This window comes from Myotis yumanensis, unplaced genomic scaffold (assembly GCF_028538775.1).
Source record: "Myotis yumanensis isolate MYYU_CA2020_CCGP unplaced genomic scaffold, mMyoYum1.0.hap1 SCAF_1, whole genome shotgun sequence".
Classification (NCBI taxonomy): domain Eukaryota; kingdom Metazoa; phylum Chordata; class Mammalia; order Chiroptera; family Vespertilionidae; genus Myotis; species Myotis yumanensis.
In genome coordinates, this window is record NW_027223752.1 from 116,279,667 (window position 1) to 116,303,518 (window position 23,852).

Below are 23,852 nucleotides of genomic sequence, written 5' to 3' on the forward strand. Positions count from 1 at the left end.
TGTGGGGGTCTAAACACAGGGTAAAGAGTGTGACCTCTGAGTCAGCTCCCTCTGATCCCATCTAGGCAAGTGCCCATCCCAGAGAGAAGAAAGTCTGCCACCTGGAGACCTGGCCAGGGTGGAGAATTCACAGAAAGCAATTCTGTATAGCAAGACAGCCCTTTTGTCCCAATATCAATTTTTAAGATGAACATATGACTTAAGTCAGGCTTGAAATATCTTCCCCTCCACTGGCCAATGCAGGTTTCACTCAATCTTCTATCATCCAGTGTTTGTTGAGAACTTACTGCAAGTGAGATGCCCAGCTTGGTGCATTCATTTTCTCATGTTCTCATTCTTCACAATAAATTATGAAGTACACATCATCGAACCAAGTTTATACCTGAGGAAGACTGAGGCATACACAGACAGTACATAAGAGAGAAATATTTAATTGTAGAGCTTCTGTTTGCCTGTCTCATGTTCTATTGTTTACAACAGGGGCTCCCAAACTTTTGGAATTCACAGACCAATAACATCTCAAAAATGGTTTTTGGGATACACCTGAAAATCCACGGTCAGGACACATACAAGAAACAACCAATGAATGCATAAATAAGTGGGACAACATATCAATGCCTCTCTCTCTCTCTCAAGTAAATAAGTAAGTCATTTTGGGGAACAAATACAGAACCCTACGCAAACTTCTTATTTAGCCAAGGGTCTAAAGAATGCCATCTCCTAGCATTATGACTTCAGGAAAAGGTGCTTTAACACAGAAAATGCAGCAAGGTTATAATGCTAAAATAAAGACAGCCTTCTAAGAAAGGACAGTTAACAATCTTACCCTAAAATATCCTACATTGTTCTTCTCCCTTGTTAAATTTCAAGGAGAACTAGTCCAAACCTTGGCATTACATGGTGTGGGAGCCACTGCCCTATACCACAGAGCTGCATCTTTAAGCAAGAACAATGCCCTTGGCCCACAGCAAAAATATTTCTAGAATTTCAGGTCTTCTGAATCTCGCTTCCAGAGAAGAAAGTCCATCCTCCCCAGCACTTCTCTCTTAGATCCAGATCTTTTCTGGGTTTGCATTCCAAGAATATGCAGACCCTTTGCAGCTCTGCAGGAAGCACCTCTGTCTCCTGGAGGTACTCAGTTCCCCACCAAAGCTGAGAGCCTCAGGTCTTCACCCTATCTCAGTCCAGAGGCAGGGCCTTCCCTTTGCTGGGGTCCCCATGTCCTGTCTATTGTGTTACCGGACACCAGGCTTTTCAGCAGCACTAGAAAGGAGAGGACATGAGACCTGCGTGGAGCAATGGGGAAAACACAGAATAGGATGGCTCCATTCTCTACCTTCTTTCTGCTTTCGCCATGCCAGACTCTGAACCACCTCTCCCTCCCTCACCAGTGCCTACTCCCATCCCACCTGGGTGAGTCAGCCTGGCCTGAAGAGTCTTTGGATGAAGTTCCAGCTCCATCATTTTCTTGCTGTGGGACATTTGGCAAGTTACTTAATCTCTCCATGCTTTGGTGCTCTTGCTTGCAAATGGGAGTAAGAATGTTAGGTTGACAGAAAGGAAAGTGGAGAAGTTACCGATGACATCACAGAAATACAAAGGATTATAAGAAAATACTATGAACAACTACATGCCACCAAGCTGGACAATGTGAATGAAATGGACAAATTCCTAGAAAAATACAATTTCCCAAAACTGAATCAGGAGGAATCAGAAAACCTGAATAGGCCAATAACAACTGATGAAATAGAAGCAGTAATCAAAAATTTCCCAGCAAACAAAAGCCCAGTCCGGACGGCTTCACAGGAGAGTTTTATCAAACACTCAAAGAAGAACTAACACCTATACTCCTCAAACTATTTCAGAAAATCCAAGAGAAAGAAACACTTCCAAACTCTTTTTATGAGGCCAGCATTATCCTAATTCCAAAAATCTGATAAAGACACTACAAAGAAAGAGAATTACAGGCCAATATCCCTGTGCATAGGTTCTAAAATCCTCAACAAAATATTAGTAAATCGCATCCAGCAATATATTAAAAAGATCATACACCATGACCAAGTGGGATTTATTCCAGGGATGAAAGGCTGGTATAATATTCACAAATCAATAAATGTGGTACATCACATAAACAAATTGAAAGACAAAAATCACATGATGATATCAATAGATGCAGAAAAAGCATTTGACAAAATCCAACACCCATTTTTGATAAAAACTCTCAGCAAAGTCGGAATAGAGGGAGCATATCTCAACCTGATATTGGCCATAGATGACCAACCTATAGCCAACATCATACTCAATGGGCAAAAACTAAAACCATTTCCCCTAAGAACAGGAACAAGACAGGGATGTCTGCTTTCAGCACTCTTATTCAACATAGTACTGGAAGTCCTAGCCACAGTGATCAGACAAGAAGAAAAAATAAAAGGCATCCAAATTGGAAAAGAGGAAGTACACCTCTTATTATTCACAGATGACCTGATATTGTACATAGAAAACCCTAAAGACTCCACCAAAAAACTACTAGATTTAATAAATGAATTTAGCAATGTAGCAAGATACAAAATCAACACCCAAAAATTGATGGCTTTTTTATACACCAATAATGAATTCTCAGAAGAAGAAACTAAACGAACAATCCCATTTACCATTGCAACAGAAAAGTAAGATAATTAGGAATAAACTTAACCAAGGAGGCAAAAGACCTATACACAGAAACAGGACATTGAAAAAAGAAATAGAAGATATAAACAAGTGGAAGAATATATTGTATTCATGGATTGGTAGAATCAACATCATTAAAATGTCCATATTACCCAAGGCAATCTACAGATTCAATGCAATCCCTATTAAAAATACAAACGGCATATTTCACAGAGCTAGAACAAATACTCCAAAAATTTATATTGGAATAAAAGAAGACCCCAAATAGCTGCAGCAATCTTGAGAAAGAAAAACAAAGTTGGAGGAATCACAATACTAGATTTCAAGTTATACTACAAAGTCACCATAACCAAAACAGCCTGGTACTGGTACAAGCATATAGATCAATGGGACAGAACAGAGACCCCAGAAATTGACCCAAGCCATTATGCTCAATTAATATTTGACAAAGGAGGCAAGAGCATATAATGGAGTCAAGACAGCCTCTTCAATAAATGGTGTTGGGAAAACTGGACAGATACATGCAAAAAACCAACTCACACCATACACAAAAACAGACTCAAAATGGATAAAAGACTTAAATGTAAGTCTTGAAACCATAAAAATCTTAGAAGAAATCATAGGCAGCAAAATCTCAGACATATCTTGTAGCAATATGTTTATAGATACATCTTCTATGGCAAAGGAAACTAAGAAGAAAATAAACAAATGGGATTACATCAAAATAAAAAGCTTCTGCACAGCAAAAGAAGCCTGCAACACCCTGACTGGTTTGGCTCAGTGGATAGAGTGTCGGCCCGTGGACTGAGGGGTCCTAGGTTCGGTTCCAGTTGGGGGCATGTGCCTTGGTTGTGGGCACATCCCCAGTAGGGGGTGTGCAGGAGGCAGCTGATCGATGTTTCTGGCTCTCTGTCCCTCTCCCTTCCTCTCTGTAAAAAATCAATAATATATATATATATAAAAGAAAAACCATCAACAAAATGAAATGAGAGCCCACTGTGTGGGAGAACATATTTGGCAATGATACATCTGATAAAGGGTTAATCTCCAAAATATATAAGGAACTCATACAACTTAACAAAAGGAAGACAAACAATCCAATTAAAAAATGGGTAAAAGGACCTAAACAGACACTTCTCCAAAGAGGACATACAGAAGGACAAAAGACATATGAAAAAATGCTCAAAGTCACTAATCATCTGAGAGATGCAAATCAAAATGACAATGAGGTACCATTGTCAGAATGGCTACTATCAACAAATCAACAAAAGACAAGTGCAGGTGAGGATGTGGAGAAAGGGAAGCCTGGTACACTGCTGGTGGGAATGCAGACTGGTGCAGCCATTATGGAAAACAGTATGCAGTTTCCTCAAAAAATTAAATATGGAACTGCCATTTGACCCAGTGATCCCACTTCTAGGAATATATCCTAAGAAAGCCAAAGCACCAATCAGAAAGAATGTATGCACCCTATCTTCGTTGCAGCACAATTTACAATAGCTAAGACCTGGAAATAGCCCAAGTGCCCATCAGTAGATGAGTGGATTAAAAAACGGTGGTACATATATAGCATGAAATACTATGCAGCAGTAAAAAAGAAAGAATCTCTTACCCTTTGAGATAGCATGGAGGGACCTAGAGAGTATCATGCTAAGTGAAATAATTCAGTCAGAGAAACAAATATCACATGATCACACTCATTTGTGTAATCTATGTAACAAAATAAACTGATGAACAGAGTGGATCCAGAGACATGGAAGCATGGAACAGAGTGTAGAATCTCAGAGGGAAGGCGGGGAATGGTGGGTGGGTGGGGGTTAATCAGCCAAAACCTTGTATGTATATAAGCATAACCCGTGGACACAGACAATAGGGTGCTGAAGGCCTGGGGCGGGGGATGGGTGGGTAGTGGAGGCAGGCTGGAGGGGGTCAATGGAGGGAAAAAGGGGACATATGTAACACTTTCAACAGTAAGGAATTTTTTTTTTTTTTTAAAAGAATGTTAGGTAGAGCCATGAAAAATTATAAAAATGTGGCTATATTTGGCCCACACAATTTCATGTAGTTTAACAAATGAAGTGCTGGATACACGTCTCTCTCCAAATTCGTCTCTCTCTTCTTCTAGGAAGCCTCCCTAGGTACCTCAAATTCAGCAAGGTCCCCCTTCTCAAATCTCTCATAGGGTGAGGCATGCTTTAGTACCCACTTCTTTCCTGTCTTGAGTTTTCTCCTCTTTCCTGAATGTAGATAAGTCTAGATTCCCCACAACTTAAAGCCCATCAGGGTAAGACCTCCTTCCCTGTTCCCAGACTGCTGGCATGCCACTGCTGTCCTCAATTAGGGTTTTCACACCGAGGCAAGGAGAGGCCAGGTTTCATCAGGGGTTACTGCGTCCCTATTCTATCTAGTGGTCATTTCTGTACCCAAGGGTGGTCCTGAATGGGTGGTGCTGACCAAACTGAGGGTAGGTGAGGTGCTAGAGGAGGAGGAGTTAAAGGGCCCTGACCCTTGGTCAACCTGTGGCAGCAGAACCTTGATCATATCCTCTGTCTCCTTCGAGGATCCCCTTCAATGGCATTAGCTAACTTCCAGGGTCCCTCTACTCATGCATAGAGTTGACATTTATTGATCTGCTCTCTGTCCACCCTTGTGTTAGTGCTGAGGTCCCTGAGATGAGTCGGAACCTTTCTATCCTCGTGGAGCTCAGTCCTGAAGGGGACACAGAGTGCACGGTATAATAAATGCTCAGGTTGACAGGAGCTCATGGGCCATGGGGGCCCAAAGTGAGGACATGACCAAGACTTCGGTGTCCAGAAGAGGGTTCTTCAAGAAGGGAATGCCCCTACCATGGGTCACTGGGAAGCCTGTTTGGGATGACTTTCTAAAGTTAGGGTAGGGCAGACTAGCTCCCTCCTGGACACAGAAGCCCACAGAAGTGAGTTAAATGGAAGTATCTTCATGTGCCTGGCATACCAGGGCAGGCAGGGCTCACAGCTGGTTAAGAACACTCCTTCTCAAGGAGACCCAAGGACGTGTAGGGATTAGGCCTCCCAGCATCTGTGCAGGGAACTGTCAGCTCAGAGCTGCTCAAAAGTTGAAATGCCAGATAGTGGTGATATCATCACCCTAGTCACTCCCTCCCTCTATGGGAGGTCCTGTAATCCAGTGGGTAGAGCAGAAAAGCTCCTGTCAGGCTACCCACTCCCCTCCATCTTGCTTCCAAATTTTCTTCTCTGAATGGGGTGGAAAGATGGTCACAAATGGGCTATGGATGAGAATTAAAAAATCCTTTGAAGAAAAACTTCATGTTATTCTTCAGAGAGATGGCAGAGCTAGGGGATCTTACTGCTTACCTCCTATCTTGCTGAGGGTCCACTTCAGCATTAACCCAATTCCAATCTTCCCTGGCCAACTCCTTCCTTCTAATGCCCCATCTCCATTTCTGAGCTAATTCTGGGATGTTTCCCTGAGAGGAGCTGAGAAACCCCTGGGCCATGTTGGTGGCCCCCAGGTCAGGGAAAGGGGGTCTGGCAGCCCAACTTGTGTGGACGGGAGGGGGTCAGGCTCCGTCAGGGTGTTGGAGAGTAGAGCTGTATTATTTCTCTGGCTGAGCTGGTGGGATTGGTCCATCAGCCTGGAGACTGTACAAGGACAGAGAGGGCTGCCCGCTGGCCTGAGGCTTGGGGAGGAGAGCAGACTCAAAGGGAGTGGGGGTCTGTGTTCTGCTGCTTGTGGGTAGGAGGAGGAACACCCCTAGCTTTGGTTCACAGAGGGGTGTCACAGTCTGGATGAGAACCCAGGGAGAAGGAGGTGCAAAGCTAGTTCCAGAGCACTAGCAGCCTCTGGCCCCGGAAACCCGCATCGGAACCACTCTGGGAGAGGTGCGTGCGGGTATCCAACTCTGAGGCCGTGGTTACTTGCAGGCGCATTTCCTCGAAGTCTTACCTCGAAGAGCTGGGTCTCACCCGCGCGCCTTGTGGGTGGGTCCCGGAGTTTCCCCCACGCGCTCCTTGCCGGGCTGCTGCACGGCTCCGCAGGGGAAAGACCAGCGGAGGTACCACCAGCCCCCCCCCACCCCCCCCGCCTCCTCCCCCTCCCCCCCTCCCCCCCCTCCCCCCTCCCCCCCCGCCTCTCACAAGAATAACCTGGGAACAGCCTCCACGCAGCGCATTTCCCAGAAACCCCTCTCCAGGCGCTTTCCGGGAAGGCCCTGGACTCCGAATTCCGACCACAGGCCTGCTTCCCCCGAGGAGGGTCTCAGACAGCACTGAGAAGCAAAGCCGCCCAGGAAAGGTGAACCCAAAGCTCAGAGGAGAGACGGGGGAAACCCCGCCCCTCAATCCTGGGGTAGGGGGATTGGCAACTACTTCCACAACCATAGACTTGGGGTGCGCTCCCAGCCCTTGGCCGAGGAACATATTAAGGGTTTTGAATTAAGGACGTCTCTCACCCCAGGCCCTAAGGTAGGGCGAGGGTGCACCTAGCGCCCCCAGCCAGACCCGCCCCTGGTCCCCGCCCACCTCCCAGCCTCCTGCCTCAGTCGCTGCCCCTTTAAGGAGCCCAGGTAGGCCGGCCCGGCCGCAGGAGCCGCTCCTATGGCAACCCGCGAGCTGCGGCGGCTTCATGAATATTCTGGGGCGCGGGAGCGGAGCGTTGCTGGAGGGCGCTCAGGGGGAGGCGGCCGCTGATGTAAGCTGGGTGCACAGCTGGGCTCCGCTTGGTTGCGGCGGGAGCCCTGGGATGGGCTGGCCGGGCTCGACCAGAGGAGGCGAGGCAAGCTCGCGCATGGCTGGCCATAAAACCCGGGCGGCGGGGCCGACGAATAGCCCGCCCGCCCGCGGGACACACGCCCCGGAGGCGCGCAGGTCGTGCGCTCTGCGCTCCTGAGCGGTTTTCCAGACGCCGCGGCCAGGCACCGCTTCTCCCCGCGCCCATTGTTCCCCGCGGGGCGGGGCGCCTGGAGCCGAGCCGCGCGCCGCGCCCCAGAACGCAGGAGGGAGGAAGGGAGGGAGTTCGGGGTTCCCGCGCCCGGCCCGTGAGGAGGCGCGGCGCGGCGCGCGAGCCCAGGGACCAGAAGCCGGACTGGGAGCCTCCCCGCGGCACGCAGCCTGCTCGAGCATGGGCGCCTGAGGCAGCCCGGCGCCGGCGGCGAAGGACGCGTCCCCGCGGGCGGACTGACCGGCAGGCGGACCTGGACTGTCCACCGCGCCGGTGCCCCCAGCCGGGCCCCCGGCCCTGGCGCCATGGACAAGCTACCGCCGTCCATGCGCAAGCGACTCTACAGCCTTCCGCAGCAGGTGGGGGCCAAGGCGTGGATTATGGACGAGGAAGAGGACGCCGAGGAGGAGAGTGCTGGGGACCTCCAGGATCCCAGCCGCAGGAGCATCCGGCTGCGGCCGCTGCCCTCGCCCTCGGTGGCCTCAGGCGGCACGGAGTCCCGAGGCGCGGTCCTCGGGGCGGCGGACGGCGAGGGGCCCGCCCGTGGTACGGGCAAGTCCAGTACGAACGGTGACTGTAGGCGCATCTGCGGGAGCCTGGCCTCGCTGGGCAGCAGGGGCGGCGGCGGAGCGGGTGGAGGCAGCAGTCACGGGCACCTGCATGACTCCGCGGAGGAGAGGCGGCTCATTGCTGAGGGCGACGCGTCCCCCGGCGAGGACAGGACGCCTTCGGGCCTGGCGGGCGAGCCTGAGCGCCCCTGCTCCTCGGCGAAGCCCTCAGCCTCTTCGCCGCCACTCCAGCAGTCGCCGCAGTCAGCCTCCACCTCCTGCGAGCAGCCCTCGGTGGACACAGCTATCAAAGTGGAGGGAGGCGCGGCCGCTGGCGACCAGATCCTCCCCGAGGCTGAGGTGCGCCTGGGCCAGGCCGGCTTCATGCAGCGCCAGTTCGGGGCCATGCTCCAGCCCGGGGTCAACAAATTCTCCCTGAGGATGTTTGGCAGCCAGAAAGCTGTGGAGCGGGAGCAGGAGAGAGTTAAGTCAGCCGGGTTTTGGATTATCCACCCCTACAGCGACTTCAGGTAAGGGGGCCCATGGTGCTCCAGGCTGTCGCAGGCATGCTCCTTCTCTCGGCCCTACCTCTCAGCCAGAGTTAACTTACTTTCCTTTCTCACACTGGAAGCTCCAAGAGAAGTGAGGCACCTCTAGGCTCCCAGACATCCCCAGACCTCCTTCCTGCACAGTGCAGGGAACTTTCCTCTGTGTTCTGGGCTGCAGACCTTGGCCGCATTAGAGGCTGGCTGAAAAGGTGTTCCGAGCCTGGCCTAGCCCTGCCACCTTAAGCTATACATTTCTTCTGGGCCACGGAGTCAGTGACCATCCTAGAGACAGTCTATTCAGCCTGAAGAACAGGGCCATGAAGGGAGACAGACCTCTTGGCAGCTGGGCCAGCTCCTTGGGTGCTGACCCCCAAGCTGTTAATATCTGCCTCTGTTGCCCTGGGGAGCTATAGCTGGAAAGGGAGAGCTGGACCTCTGGAGGACAGAGGTCACTGGGGCCTCGTGCCCAGGATGAAAGTTCTCTGCATCCACCTTAACTCTGGGCCCAGTCCCTCATGCCAAGTGGTAGGCCAGCAGTAGATACCCAGGGTAGCTGGTATCCAGACTGGCAGGACAGGATGACCTTGCTCACAGTGGTCAGTGAAGATGCCCTATACCCTGACTGATGAGCAGCTGTCATGTGACCCCAAGTTTATCCAGTGTAACGTCCTCCTTCCAGTGGCCCAAGTTCCAGCAACTGCTAGGTCTTTCATGGGTCAGCTGTGAGTCCCCAAACAAACGGTGTGACTGCCAGTCAAGGAGAGGGACCCTGCCTCCTCCGCCATTACCTGCGTCAGATACCCCTGCACAGCAGGTACCACTCCGGGCCTGTGCAAAAAGAGAGATTGGTGATTGTCTCTGAGGTTGAGATCAGGGGTTCCCCTACCTCAATCAAGGTCTTGGGTCCCCCAGTGCTCCCCTGGGCTTTCTTGATACACAGGATTAAAGTGAGGGTCTGAAAAAACAGCCACCCTTTTGAGCTGGGTTTAATTCATTCTCTCTCTGAGCCCTGTCCTGTATTGAGCTCTCTTACCTGCCTATCCTGCTTGTCTCCACTATAAATGAGCATTTTGTCAACTCAGAGCCCTCTTTGCAAACTCTAGGGAACTAGGTTTGTTATGAGAACAAAGCCATTTCCATCCAATGCGAGAGATTTTTCATGCTGGGAATGACCAGTCAGGTAACACTTAAAATAGGTGATGACCAGAGGGCCTCTCCCCTTTTTTTTCTTTTCTAAAATTTTTATTTATTTATTTGTTTTTTGAAGGACTACTCTTCCTAACCTAATGTCCAAAGTTCCCATCCCAGAAGATCTTCACATTGTGTGAACAAATGTGGGCCCTCCCATCAGGAACTGTGGCTGATTCCCAGTGCCAGCTTCCTAGAGTGTGGCCTCCCCTCTGGTCAGCACTGGGACTTGAGGACTCCAGCCTGAGCCAGGGAGGAGTAGGCAATCCTCTGGGTGTCCTGGGTTTCTCCTCTTCCCTCTGAACTCCCTGGTGGTGGTGGGAGGTAAGCTGGGCCAGTATCAACCAGTTGAGATTGTTGAGGGGCCCTCCTTTCCCTTGCTCAGCTCCCCACCCTCTTTGTTGTCTGAAAGCCTCTGTTCAGGGTTCTCATCACCATCCTAGGGTTGGGGACTGTGAGGGACCAACCCCAGGCACACCTGACCTTCATCAGCAATAGGCATTGATTGAACATTTGGGCATTGGGCTGTGCCTTCCCAATCTCTCCTTACCCTGCATGGTGTAGAACTAGGACTGGGTTGACTGCATCAATGGGAACCTCCCCGCCTTCCTGATCTTCCTCTATCCATCTTAGCATGTCTATCTGCAGTCCCTGCTGCAGAATCTTCCACTATCTGCAGGCCACCTGGGACATGGTGGAGGGGGAGGTAGATGGGGTTAGAGAGGGGTGGATGCAGCAAGATTGAAAAATGGGCAACGTAAAAAGTCAGACTGGGCTTTGAATTTGGATTTGTCCAATAAGCAACAGGGACCAGTAGCTGGAAGCACACATCCTCTGTGTGCAGCCTAGTAGTTGTCTGCTGCTGGGTGGGGTGTGAGGAAAGAAATCCAAGAAAGACCGTCTGTGTGAGCTTCTGGAGGAGAGTGGTCAGGCCTCTCCTGTCTCCAGGCCAGAGCAGCTGATGTCGTTTCAGCAGGTCCAAGAGGCAAAGACCTAGCTAAGTCTTTAAGCTTAGAAACTGCAACACTCAACCCAACCTCACCCACTGCCCCTAACCCAGCGCCCAAGCCTCAGTCCCTCAAGTTGCAGCCACTAATGGCGCTAATCCCATTGCCTAGCTCAGGCTTTATAGGAGCTTCTGCAAGCATTGCCCGGGCCAGTTGAGGATTTATTCATCATTTTGATGGGCAGAATGCATTGATCCAGCAGCATTGGTTTAATAAAGAATCGCTAGCAAACCATGATAGATTGAGTTTGTGGTTTGGAGTTCAGAGCTTACTGTCATGGATTGCTTCCGACATCTCCTATTCCTGGGAGAAGAAGGTTGGTACCTTTTCTAAGGGCTGGAGAATGGGCTGTGCTCTGAGGGACCCACATATTTATTGGCCATGTTCAATGATAGGCTTTTGTTGTCTACCTCTGCTTCTCCTCACCCCCCGCCCCCACCTCCACACACCATGCCCTGGCTACTCCCATGGCACCTCCAGGCTCCTAAGGCTTGTCTAGCCTCCCCTTCCCTCCTCTTCTACTACTCACTTGCCTTTTGAAACTTATATTTAAAGTTTGGTAAGGGAAGAGGCCAGGACACACAGCCCCTCAGGGCATTGTCCCCAGGCTCCCACACAAGGTAGGTTGGGCTCTTGGGTCCTGGACAGGTCCTTCCTTCTACATGAGCCATGTCCTGGAAGTTGGGCTTGGCAGTGGGAACCTAGAATAAATAAAACATAGCATCTATATAATCTTGCTTTTTCCAAGAGGAGAGAAAAGGATTGGGAACCCCATGTGAAGATGTACCTGGTTTTATTCCCAGAAGTTGATCAGGCTTTCAAGGGTCAGGCTTTGAGGGGATGGAGGGAGGGGTGGGGGATTGTAGGCCTGGGGGTGTGTACTGATGTCTGAGCAGGAGTCTGGGAATGTGTGGGTGGACATGGGGCTGGCAGGGAAGTCCTATGTGGGATGACAGTTCTGGGGCTACTTCTGTGCTCCAAGCTCTATCTTGGCCTTGAAAATGGAGGCAGGCAAGCTTGGCCCTTCTCATCCCTCTGCCCCTTCCCTCTGCTAGCCTGAGCCTTCTGAAGCTGTGAGGAAGGGAAGGGGAAGGGAAGAGAAGAGAGGGTCCTAGAGGGTCCTTTTCTTGAGGCAGAAACAACTGGGCCCCAAAATCATGGAAGCTGGGCCAATGGCCTCCTGTGCTGATAACTGGCCCTAGGCACTGCCATTGCCCACCTCACATCAGCTCCTCATCCCTGTCTGCTATGGGGCCCTGCTCAGGTTATGAGCCTTGTCTGAGCCTCAGTTTTCACCTAGGAAAATGGGAATCCCATTGCCTATTATCATGTCAGACACAAATTGTACAACTGTGGTCACCCGTAGAGGTGAGAGCTCCAGCGCGCTGTCAGAGAGCAGTGATGCTGTGGTGAACCGCACAGCCCCTATCCACACTGCTTCCTTTCCTTACTCCTGCGCAGACTAGACGGGCCTCTCTCCTTGGCTCAAGCGAGTTGTTCTGAACCCAAATCAGAGGCCTAACAGAATCTGTTGGGAATCACAGTCTCTATCCAGAAAGATAAATGTACTCCAGACACACAATATCACACTCAATTTCTGGACCCCTAAGTTGAAGACCATCTAGGTTGTGAACCTCACTCTATCTAGGCCATCCCAGAAGAGAGTCCTGGCCTGGTAGGAGCAGGTGCTAGCTTCCTAAAGCTGGCTTTCCCGGTGCCCTCTGTAATCTGAGGCTTGGGCCTCCCATTGGCAGCAATGCCTGAAGAAGAAAAGGTGCTCCGCTTGGGGACTAGTTTCTGTTCTGTTTCCTCAGCCCCACACCTATACCTCTCCCTTTCAACCATGGGAAGGACTGTTCAGGTAGGAGTTAGTGAGGCAGAAGGCAGCAGCTTTGGCTCTGGGGCTGGGGGGTTCTGCGGCCCCTCCTGGAGTAGACCTTCCTGGGGCCATTGCCCAGAAATGCAGCTTCTGCTATCAGTGTAGAAAGCCAGGCTGAAAGTGCTGCAAGCCGTGGTGCTAGTGGAAGGGAAGGGCACCTTGGGACAGAGTGGAATTCCAAGGTGAGCTGCCTGGGTGGTGCTGTTGGCTGGCACAGTGGGCATCGGGATTCTCTCGTGATGAGGATATGCTCCACCTGATGAGACTGGGGCTAGTGGAGGGTATGCTCAGGCTGAAGTCTCCCTGGATGCTGATAATGCACAGAAACCCCATGGGGCAGGACCCTTACATTGCTGGGTGGGAGGCCTGGACTCCAGGTTCTCCCTGTTGCAAGGCTTCAGGCCCTGGTTTGGTTTCTACGTAATTAGGCAGGGGCCTCGCCCCTGTCTAGCCATGCCCCATTTGCTCCCTTAGCTGTTGCGAGCCACTGCAGGTGGCCTGCCCCCCCCCGCCCCAAACAATTTTAGGCTGTCTGCCTGTCCATCTTCTCTCCTCTCCCATGCTTTAGGACCCCAGGTCTTCTGGGATGCCCTCTCAGGTCACTGCATCCACCATCATTCCTCTCCCTCCATGGCATTTGAATGGAGCTTGTGTTTATTATAATGCCGTGCTTCTCACACTGTCATGTCATCCAACTCACCTGGGGATCTGGTTAAAATACAGATTCTGACTCCTTAGGTCTGGGGCGGGGGCTGAGATTCTGCATTTCTGATAAACACCCAGGTGATGGGATGCTGCTGGTGCTCAGAACGTGCTTGTAGTACTGAAGTTCAGACCCTGTGCTTGTTCTGTGCTTAGCCTGGGCTCCCTGACTGAGTTCCCTGAGGGCACTGTCTTCTCCCTTTGACCTCCAGTGCCCAGTACAGCAGGGTGAATTCTGTGAACTGGCTGAGCAGACCTCAGCCACAGAGGTAGGCTGCCAACCTGGGGTGTTGGATTCACAGCCTTCCTCCATTCCTGCATGGCTGCTTGGACCCTGCTGGCCTTGGATGCTAGCTGTCGGGATGGAGTGAACAAGGGGAGGCAAGTGGTCAGAGGGCCCTCATTCATCCATCCTGTCTCATTTGGCAGCTTCTTTCCCATTCTAAGGGCCAGAAGGGTGGGCCTGGCTGGAGGAGGAGGGGCAGGGAGTGCAGTGACTACTGTGCTGCAGTGAGATTCCCCGAAAGGAATAGATGTTGTCAGTGAGAGTCGAGAGGTTCTGGGAGAGGAGAGCCAGTGTTAGGTGGCTCCGACTGGATGGCTGGGAGGACAGAAGCATCCTCTAAGAGCAGTTGCCTTGGCTCCTTAAGGTGTGGTGGGGGATTGTCTGAATCTTAATGCCATCCTCCCCTGCCCCAGACATGCCTAGCAGATTCCCCTGTGGGCTGGGCTCATCTGTTACTTCTCTCTGCCCTCTCCTATCCTAGAAGAAGGTCTACCCAGTCTACATACAGATGATGGGGCTGACAAGTGTCATAACAACCTGAGTGGCCTGTGCAATTGCCACTCTCTGCAGCAGAAAATTCATCCCCAGTCCCTGGGGGGTTTGCCATAAAACTGAGGAAGCAGCCAGCTCCAGCACACACACCCCTTGGCTCAAGGGCTCTTACAAAGCTGCTACTGCCAGTTGCTAATTAATAGAAGGGCTACTGAGGCTGGCCAGGCCATCTTGCTTGAGCCCAGGGGATGTTGAAGAATCCACATTTCCCAGCCAGAGCAGGCCATGGGGAGGGCAGGAGCATTGCTTTGGCTTTGGAGAGGATGTTCTCTGCCAGCCAGGCTTTACTGAGAAAGCATTGTCAGGGACCTGGAAATCTGTGATTCCAAAGCCAAGGAGGCCACTCAGAAACACTCTCTATCAGCTCCTGTCCAGAATGGGGGAGGGAGGCAGCACAGAGAGGTGGTGAGCTCCCCATCACTGTGGGTGCTCAAGATGAGACAGAAGTACTGAGGCCAGAGGTTGTTAAGCAGCATTTATCCCATGGACCAACCACAGTGCCCAGATGTGTTCTGTTTGGTCATAACAAATCTGAGACAATGTTTTAAAATGGAAAGATGTAACATAAAAATTTTGCTTTGGGGTTTCTCTTGAAAAATTGGAAACCCTGGCAGCTTTGGGCCCACATTCTCACCCCATAGTAGGGAGCTGGAGCAGACTAGAGGCTGCCCTCTTTAAATTGACTTCTGCTCTCCAACTGCCCACAGCCTACCTGTCCCACACCCAACAGTGTCACTCATACACATTTAGCTGCCTGATCCCTGTAGGCATCTGAGTTTACAATCCTAGACTCAAACCAATAGAGACTAAGGGCAGGTGGGTTCACAGATCAGTAACCACCATTTATGAACCATCTACCATTTGCCAGACTGTGCTAATAGTTTTATTCCTCATATTTCATTTACTTTCCATAGCATCCAGCAAAATAGGTCCTATTGTCCCCAATTTACAGGTAAGAAAACAGGCTTTGGCCGAAACCGGTTTGGCTCAGTGGATAGAGCGTCGGCTTGCGGACTGAAAGGTCCCAGGTTCGATTCCGGTCAAGGGCATGTACCTGGGTTGCGGGCACATCCCCAGTGGGAGATGTGCAGGAGGCAGCTGATCGATGTTTCTCTCTCATCGATGTTTCTAACTCTCTATCTCTCTCCCTTCCTCTCTGTAAAAAATCAATAAAATATTTAAAAAAAAAAAAAAAAAAGAAAACAGGCTTTGATTGGGGGAAAAAAATATTTGCCCCAAATCATGTAGCTAGAAAGAACCAGAACTGGCATTTGATCCTGGCCTCTAGGACTCTAAACTCATATTTATGCCTCCTTTCTCTTCCTTTTTTTTTTTGTTAGCTTTAAAAAGTTAAATTACTAAGGTAGTTCAATAAAACATTCTCCTGAGAATAAAAACAATGCAGATAATGTTTGACCACACACATCATCTGTGTGGAGGGGCTGTGAGGAGCTGGGGTTCAGCTGGAACAGGAAATGTAACAGGTCTCAGAATACCAGCTACCGGCCTTCTATAATAGAAGTGTCAACCAAATTTACGATCAACAATGACAGATGGAAACACACATGTGTCATTGGCATCAGCAAGAGCTTTATATGTATTGCGCGTGCATGAGTCAACTTAGCCTTTTATAATATAGAATAAACTTGCTTAATTAGACCTGCTTTCTGATTTAGCTAAACTTTTTTTCCAGCCCAGTGAAGCACCCCAACTTCTCTTTAAGGTAATTGTCAGCAACACAGCAGTAAATATCAACATGAAGCAGACTATTATCATAGATCACGCAGGGAGAACAAAGGGTAAAATATTTAACTGCAGCAGTGTTTGACTATATTCTGCACAGTGAGAAAACCTGAAGTCATTTTCAAGGTCCGCCATTTCTTCTTTTCAGTTGGGTCAAGTTTCTAAGCTTTCTAAATCTCCGTTTTCCGGCTAATGAAAAGAAAATAGGATTCCATCAAGTCTCCTATCTGCCTACTCCAGGACTTCTGTGAGGATCAAATGAGATGAGGCACAGGAAAATGCTTCACAGACATTTGGTTACAGTGTGAAATGTTTCCACCTGGCTATAAAGCAAGTTGTGTTCCTGGGCTGAAGAAACTGCAAGGAGGCTAGTCAATAGGGAGAGGAAGCCAGGCGTTGCTACGTGACATCATTACCCAGCACTCACAGCCACCATTTCTGGGCTGGGCTGTGGGCCGCATTTTGCGCCATGGCAGCGTTGGCTGCAGTTTGGTGGGCTGATGCTCCAGGGTGGTGGCGGGGCCTGTGTCCCACTTAGGGGAAAGCCGAGTGTGCTTTGTGGGCACCAGGTCCACGGTGCTGTTTCTCTGTACATGGCCAGTGTGCATCATGGCAGCACCTGTGTTGAGCGTCTTCCCCCTGGTGGTCAGTGTGTATCATAGTGACCGGTTGGCTGGGCAGAGGGACACTTAGCATATTAGCCTTTTAGATAGATAGATAGATAGATAGATAGATAGGGAGCACAGAACTAGAGAGGGCAAGCAACCAGCCTGAGGTCACTGATAAGACTATGTCAGAGATGAAACCAGAACCCAAGTGAGTTATATAACATCTGGCTGCAAGGGTCTTACAGCCCCACAGTCTCTTCTGAGGGTGTCCCCAGCCAGGGAAAGCTTTTACTTAATGCTCTTGTCATTGGAGCTTTAAAAAAAAAAAAAAATCTCCCTAGCCCCATGCCTAAAGTTTGGGGTGAGAGGTATTTTCAGGGTCTCTTCTTAATTTAAGCTCATCCAATGAGAAGGGAGTCTTTCTTTATCTGAAGATGCAGCATCTGGAGGCTGAGACATGCCTGTCCTAACCCCTCACTCTGGGGCTGTGGTTCCCAGGGATGCTGGGGTAAGATGCTTGCACATTCACTGGATGTGGCCAAAATCTCAAAGGTCTCCACTCCTGTCAGAACCTGCCAGGGGAGGAGCGAGATTTTGGAACCAAACCCAGTGACATTGATGCACCTATTCCATGGTAGGAATGATTGGGGTTCAAATGGGAAGGGGTCAAATAGATAATGGTATATATCTATGTTCTCTCCACCAGAGAAATAGGTGTTCACATGGTCTATTTATTACATCCTTCAGAGAAATGAGGAAGTGGAGTCAGTCTGGTTTAGAGCTCAATTTCTGTACACAGTTGGGGCTCAGTGTGTGAATAGGGTCAGGGCTCAGTGTGTGAATAGGTTCTGGGGTCTGCATGTGAGCAGGGTCGGGGCTCAGCATGTGAGCATGTTGGGGACCAGTGTGTGAGCAAATCGGGGTTCAGTTTGTAAGCAGGGTTAAGGCTCAATATGAGGCCACAGTTTGGGCTCAGACTGATCAGGATTAGAGCTCAGTCTATGTTCAGGATCAGAGTTCAGACTGGGACCAAGATAAGGCCTTGGTCTGAGGTCAGGAACTGGAATCCTTGAACAAAGCCTCTGAGCCAACCCAGTTCGTCCCTGAGACACCAGGTCTTGGGGCAATGTGGGCATGTTGCCAACCCCTCCCTTGTGCTCTCACCTTTAGGAAGCCCTCCCTTCCTTTAAGCTCCCTGAGCTCCTACACCTCTTAGTATCTGAGCCAGCTAATTGGCCAAATAGCTAATTGCTCCTTTCTGGGAGGTAAAGTATCTAATCTAATAAAAGACAAACATGCAAATTGACCGTACCTTCACTATGCCTTAAGCCATGCCCACCAGCCAATCAGAGCGACTATATGCAAATTAACCCAACCAAGATGGCAGCCGGCAGCCACGGAGCTGAAGCGAGCAGGAGGCTTGATTTCTCCAGTGATGGAGGAAGCCAAGCTTTCTGGCCGGCTCTGAGCTCCACTGAAGGCAACAAAGTTTCAATTATAGAAGGTAAATAAACCCCAGATACCTGCTTTCAGCCGGCCGTGACCACAGAGCTGGAGCGAGCAGGAGCCAGCTCTGAGCTCCACTCAAAGCTACAAAGTTTCAATTATAGAAGGTAAATAAATCCCAGAATTAAAAAAAAAAGAAAAAAAGGAGAAACTGGGAGCTTCTGTCGCCAGGAGGCTTGGCCAGCCTGAAAACGGCCCTCAGCCCCTCACCCAGACTGGCTAGGCACTCCAGTGGGGACCCCCAACCCTAAAGGGGGTGTGGCCAGCCTGAAAACAGCCATCAGCCCCTCACCCAGGCTGGCCAAACCTCCATGGGGTGAGGGTCCCCACTGGCGGGGGGGCTTGACCAGCCTGCAAACAGCCATCAGCCCCTCACCCAGGCTGGCCAGGCACCCCAGTGGGGACCCCCACACTGAAAGGGGTGTGACCAGCCTGCAAACACCCATCAGCCCCTCATCCAGGCTGGCCAGGCACCCAAGCGGGACCCCCACCCTGATCCGGGACACCCTTCAGGGCAAACCAGCCAGCCCCAACCCATGCACCAGGCCTCTATCCTATATAATAAAAGGGTAATATGCAAACTGACCCTAACAGCAGAAAGACTGGGAATGACTGGTCACTATGACACACACTGACCACCAGGGGGCAGACGCTCAATGCATGAGCTGCCCCCTGGTGGTCAGTGCACTCCCACAGGGGGAGCTCTGCTCAGCCACAAGCCAGGCTGACAGCTGCCAGTACAGCGGTGGTGGTAGGAGCCTCTCCCGCCTCCTCAGCAGTGTTAAGGATGTCCGACTGCAGGTTAGACCTGCTCCCCACTGGCAAGTGGACATCCCCCGAGGGCTGCTGGGCTGCCAGAGGGATGTCTGACTGCCAGCTTAGGCCCAATTCCCCAGGGAGCGGGCCTAAACCAGCAGGTGGTCATCCCCTGAGGGGTCCCAGACTTCGAGAGGGCACAGGCCAGGCTGAGGGACCCCCCTGAGAGCACAAATTTTTGTGCACTGGGCCTCTAGTAAATTATAAATAAAGAACAGTACCACTTCTGCTGGACACCAGAACCACCAAATCTCACATGTGACCACTCCTACCCTGCTTTGCTCTCTAATTGTTGGGGGGCTAGTGTCTGTCTTTTCAGCCAGGCAGCCAGCTCGTGGCTCCTGCAGAGCAGTGCTCAGGGTTGGGAAGACAGATGTGCTGGCTTGATAAAGAGACACCCTGCACCTCACTACACCCCCGGCTTTGGGCTCCCACAAATTGCAGAGTAAGCAGCAGGACCTCCAGGTCTGCTCCGAGCAGCTGTGGGGTCTGATAATTGGCTGCTGCTGATTTTGTGTCTGTCTAAGCATTTACCTGTGTGGGTGGACATGTTATGTCTGCATGAACAAGGCTTTCAGAAGTTAATACATAACACGGGGTTGGCTAATACATTGTCTTCTGGGCTTGAGGAGGGGCAAGCCAAGGTGGGGGGTGTGCCCTCAGAGACCATATATTCCATTCTAAGACTGTTTTCACCCATTATGGAGGATGAGGGTTACTATCCACCTAGCTAAGAGGACATAAGATTCAGCTCCTCTTAGGGTCCCTGGGTCTGGTTTAGGGGAGGACAGAGAAAATGTAAACTGGTATGGATTGATGGTCAGGGAAGACTTCCTGGAGGAAGCAGATTGGAGCTGGATCTGAAGAGAGGCATTCTGCACAATTTCTTGGCAGCTGGTATCTAAAGCTTGAGGTAAGGGGTTGCCTGGCTGGAATGGGTGTTGGCAGGCACTGAGAGCAGGCTACTTAGAATCTGCCTCTTTGGACCTGTGAGGACTTTGACCCCACTACCCCAGATAGTGCTCTGATGCTGTCTCTGCGTGTGTGTGTTTGCATGTATGTTCGAGTGCCCTTGCAGCCCAAGGGAGCTCCTCAGGGCCCTAGCCCCAGCTGCACAACTGGAGGAGATCCCCTTCCTCTGATGTATTAGGGCCCGGAAGGCAGGGCTTGCTGCTGTAATAACATTACTGAGCATGTGGCCTGGAACCCAGAAGTAATTACCCTGCAGTTCCCCATCACAGGCTGGAATAGCCCCTGTCAATAATTAATATGAGTTCCCAACCTCTCACCACCAAAGCTAGTTCCCGGCTCTCCCACTTACAATTTGTCAGAGGGTATGGTTACTGTTCCCTTCCCCAGGGACAGGAAAGACCCTCAGGCCCACAGGTCTTGTCCATGCCATTGGCACCTTTTAGAAGAAACTTGATCCAGCAGGAGAGACTGTGCAGCTTGGGCCTGTCTTGGTACAGCACCAGGGCTGGTCCATCCTGGAGCCCTGGGTCCTCTTGTTCTGAGCTTTCCCTGCATGTGACTGTCCACACCTTCCACGCTGAGTTTACCCTCCAGACCCTGATCCTGTTCTGCTGTGTGACCTCAGCAAAGTCCTTTCCTCTCTGTATTCAGGGTCAGTCTGCGGCTGAGAAGAGAGCAAAGCTAATTGGCCAAATAGGTGTTGAACCCGTAATCCTGACCCCATTAGTAAAAATTGAGCCAGTGGGGCAGAGGCAGCTGCCCACAAGCAGAACTGATGAGAAATGCAGCCAGGCCAGCCAGATGTGCTCCCAGGGTAGGTGGGGATTCCTTACCTATGGAATTCCTCAGCCTCTTTCTGCTGAGACTCTGCCCTTGTCCTGGGGGATGGAGCCAGGGTCTCCCTGGCATGTTGTGTGGTATTGGTGTGCTCTGATGAGTCCCCCCCTTACCCCCTTAGTTCAGGGCCCCTGTGGGAGTAGAGATCAGGTTTTCTTTTATTTGTTCCCTGGGCAAAGGCCCCAAACCATCTCTTCCTAGCCACCTCTCCTCAGGGGCAGCGTATCTTCCTGAAAGCTCAGACCTGGCCTCAAAGAGTTCAAATCACACTGGACAAACTATGATTGAGGAGTCCCAAGGGGCAGGCCAGCAGAACCATCAACTTTGGAATTGGCAGGGGAAGGAACTTGACAAGCCTTTCATCCTGTTCCACAGGCTCTGGGCAGTCATCATCCAGCTGCGTTGCTCTGCACCTTCTGGAGACAGAGCCGAAGGGTGTGAATAGAGGCCAGGTGAAAACTTGGCCTGTCCAGTTTTGTGGACTGAGCTGATGCCTCACCTCCCAGGGCCTTGATTTTCTCATCCAAAATGGGACCAGAGACAGTTGGGTTTTAGTTTTAGCAAGACCCTCAAAGCTTCAGTGGGCAACCACAAAGTTACCAGGGAGCTTTATGCAATTACAGATACCTGAGCCTCCTTGGGTGAGGCCCGGGGACGTATGATTTTGGAGCACCCAGGTGATTCTTCCTCTGTTACCCACGAAGCCTCTTCCACATGTATGGTCTGCAATTCCCTGATGGCACCATGTTTGCTGTAGCCCTGCAGTGTTCCCGGGAGTCTGCGGGTGATACTGGCACCCAAGCCCATTCATGTTGGGCCTGTCTCTAGGAAGTCGATCCCCTGCCTCCTTGCAGGTTGTTAGGGATCAGAATCATGAGACTCTGGGGCTGGTGGGACCCCAGGAAACATGCTCTCATCAGACTATGTTTCCTGGAAGGAAGGCAGCGGAGTCCTGACCGGCTCACATTCTCAGAGCCCAGGCACCCCAAGAGACTTCCATCCCAGCAAGAAGGGGGCCATGTACATCCTCCCAGTGTCAATATTTAGCTGCCTTCTATGGGGCAGCTCCCCACCCCCAACAAAATGATGTCCCCACCCCCCAGTGCTACTTGGTTTTAGAAAGTTCTGCCCCTATTCCGCCGCCTTTCCTCCTTCACACTGGCACGTCTGTCTGCAGCAGCAGGTGAGCTCTCCTACCTAGTTTCCCCTGAGATTGCTCTCACATGCTCCTCCAGAGCAGTATTCTATTTTTATTCTATTCTCCTGAGTGGGGAGAGCCATGTTGAGTCTTCTTTGTTTCCTATAAGCTGGGATGGGAAGTTCTCCAGTTGCTAGTCCCCTTCCCTGTTGTCCCTAGAGCAGTGGTTCTCAACCTTCTGGCCTTTAAATATAGTTCCTCATGTTGTGACCCAACCATAAAATTATTTTCATTGCTACTTCATAACTGTAATGTTGCTACTGTTATGAATCATAATGTAAATATCTGATATGCAGAATGGTCTTAGGCGACCCCTGTGAAAGGGTCGTTAAACCGCCAAAGGGGTTGCGACCCACAGGTTGAGAACCGCTGCCCTAGAGGGTCATGTCAGCTGAGTAAAGCTCAGAAAGGTTAGGTTGCTAGCCTGAGGGAACACTGCATCTGGGCAGCTTGGGGTGCTGTAGAACAGAACCCTGCTGTACCGATTGGTGTGTCTGGCACAGATTTAGGGTCTCCAGAGGGGGTCTTGGCATTCCTTTGCCCAGCCTTGCATTCAGCTGTGCCATGGAGAAGGTGCAGTGACAACTCCTTCCCCAAAGAACTCTTCCTCTGCAACCTTCATGGTTTCTCATGTTCCCAGAAGAGTCCTGACTACTCAGTCTGGCATTCAAGATGCCCCCGTCTTCTCTTCACACCTGTGTTAGGTTGGGGCAGGGGTGTCACAGTTCTCCAGGATGTACACTCCTCTCTCGGCAGGCTTTCATCTGGCCAGCTACCTTTGGCTCGTCTCTTCAGCCTCCACACTGCAGATGGTCATGGGGAAACTGAACATTGTTGAACCAATGGGGAAACTGAGGAAGATTTTGTGAGAGGCAGGGACTTGTTTGAGAGCACACAGCAAATTAGAGATGGGGATGGGGTAGAATCCAAGATTCTCAGACCCCTCCCTCGCCTGGATTCCTTCTGCTTTGTAGCATAGACCTCTTCCTGTAAACACAACGCTGACTTCCCTGCTCATTGGACACACTCAGACCCCTCCTCTTTGGGGCTTGAGTATCCAGCAGGCCATGCTGCCACCTGCTCCTCTCTGTCCACATTCTCAAGCCTAGCTTAATTTCTCCTCTGCTCTCTCCAGCCTATAGAGCTCCAGAGCCTGACAAATCCTCACTCCCCTCCCCTGAGATGGTTTATGGCCCCATCTGCCCACAGAGTTGGCCTGGATCTTCAGATCCCCTGTGGAGTGAGTGGGTCTGTCCATCCTCCAGACCAAGGACTCCTGTAGGTAGAACCAGTCCACACACTTCAGGATCCCCATAGCCCTCAGGCCAGGTCACAAGAACAATGATGATGATGACAGCCAGCATGCACTGAGTATTTACACTGTGTAGCATATTTTAAGCATTATCTAATTGAATCCTAAGAGGTGGGATTAATGTTTTTATTTTGCATGAGAAAACAGGCTCAGGAGGTTAAGTAATTTGTCCCAGGCCACCCAGCCAGGTATTCAAACACCAGAATGCCTAACGACCATACCATTTGTTGTAGCCTGGCTACTCAGTGTGGTCTCTGGAACACAGCATCAGCGTCACCTGGGAGCCTATTAGCAGTCACCCCACACCTAGTGAACTGAGTATGCATCTCAGGAAGAGCCCAGGTGATTTGTGGGCTATGTCATTGTGGGAGGGGGAGGTTCAGTCCCTTATAGCCCTCACACAATTCACCTGTCTTCAGGGAGTTGCCAAGACTAGCCCTCACACTATGATGAGGCGCTGCGACCTCAGCTCAGGGTGGAGAGGGACATGAAGAGGCAGAAGTAAAGGGACATCTTCGTTTGGGTTTACAAAAACAAATTTGTGT

The 23,852-nt window shown here is 50.8% G+C and overlaps 1 protein-coding gene across 1 annotated transcript in view; it reads left to right on the top strand.

Annotated features, from left to right (window-relative positions):
• Positions 1-7,910: 7,910 nt before the first annotated feature.
• The window catches only part of HCN4 (hyperpolarization activated cyclic nucleotide gated potassium channel 4), a 43,567-nt gene continuing 27,625 nt past the window's right edge, over positions 7,911-23,852 (top strand). Inside the window, exon 1 of the mRNA XM_070407588.1 lies at positions 7,911-8,683. Within this exon, the coding sequence (XP_070263689.1) occupies positions 7,911-8,683 (773 nt within the window). The remainder of the gene's footprint in view (positions 8,684-23,852) is intronic.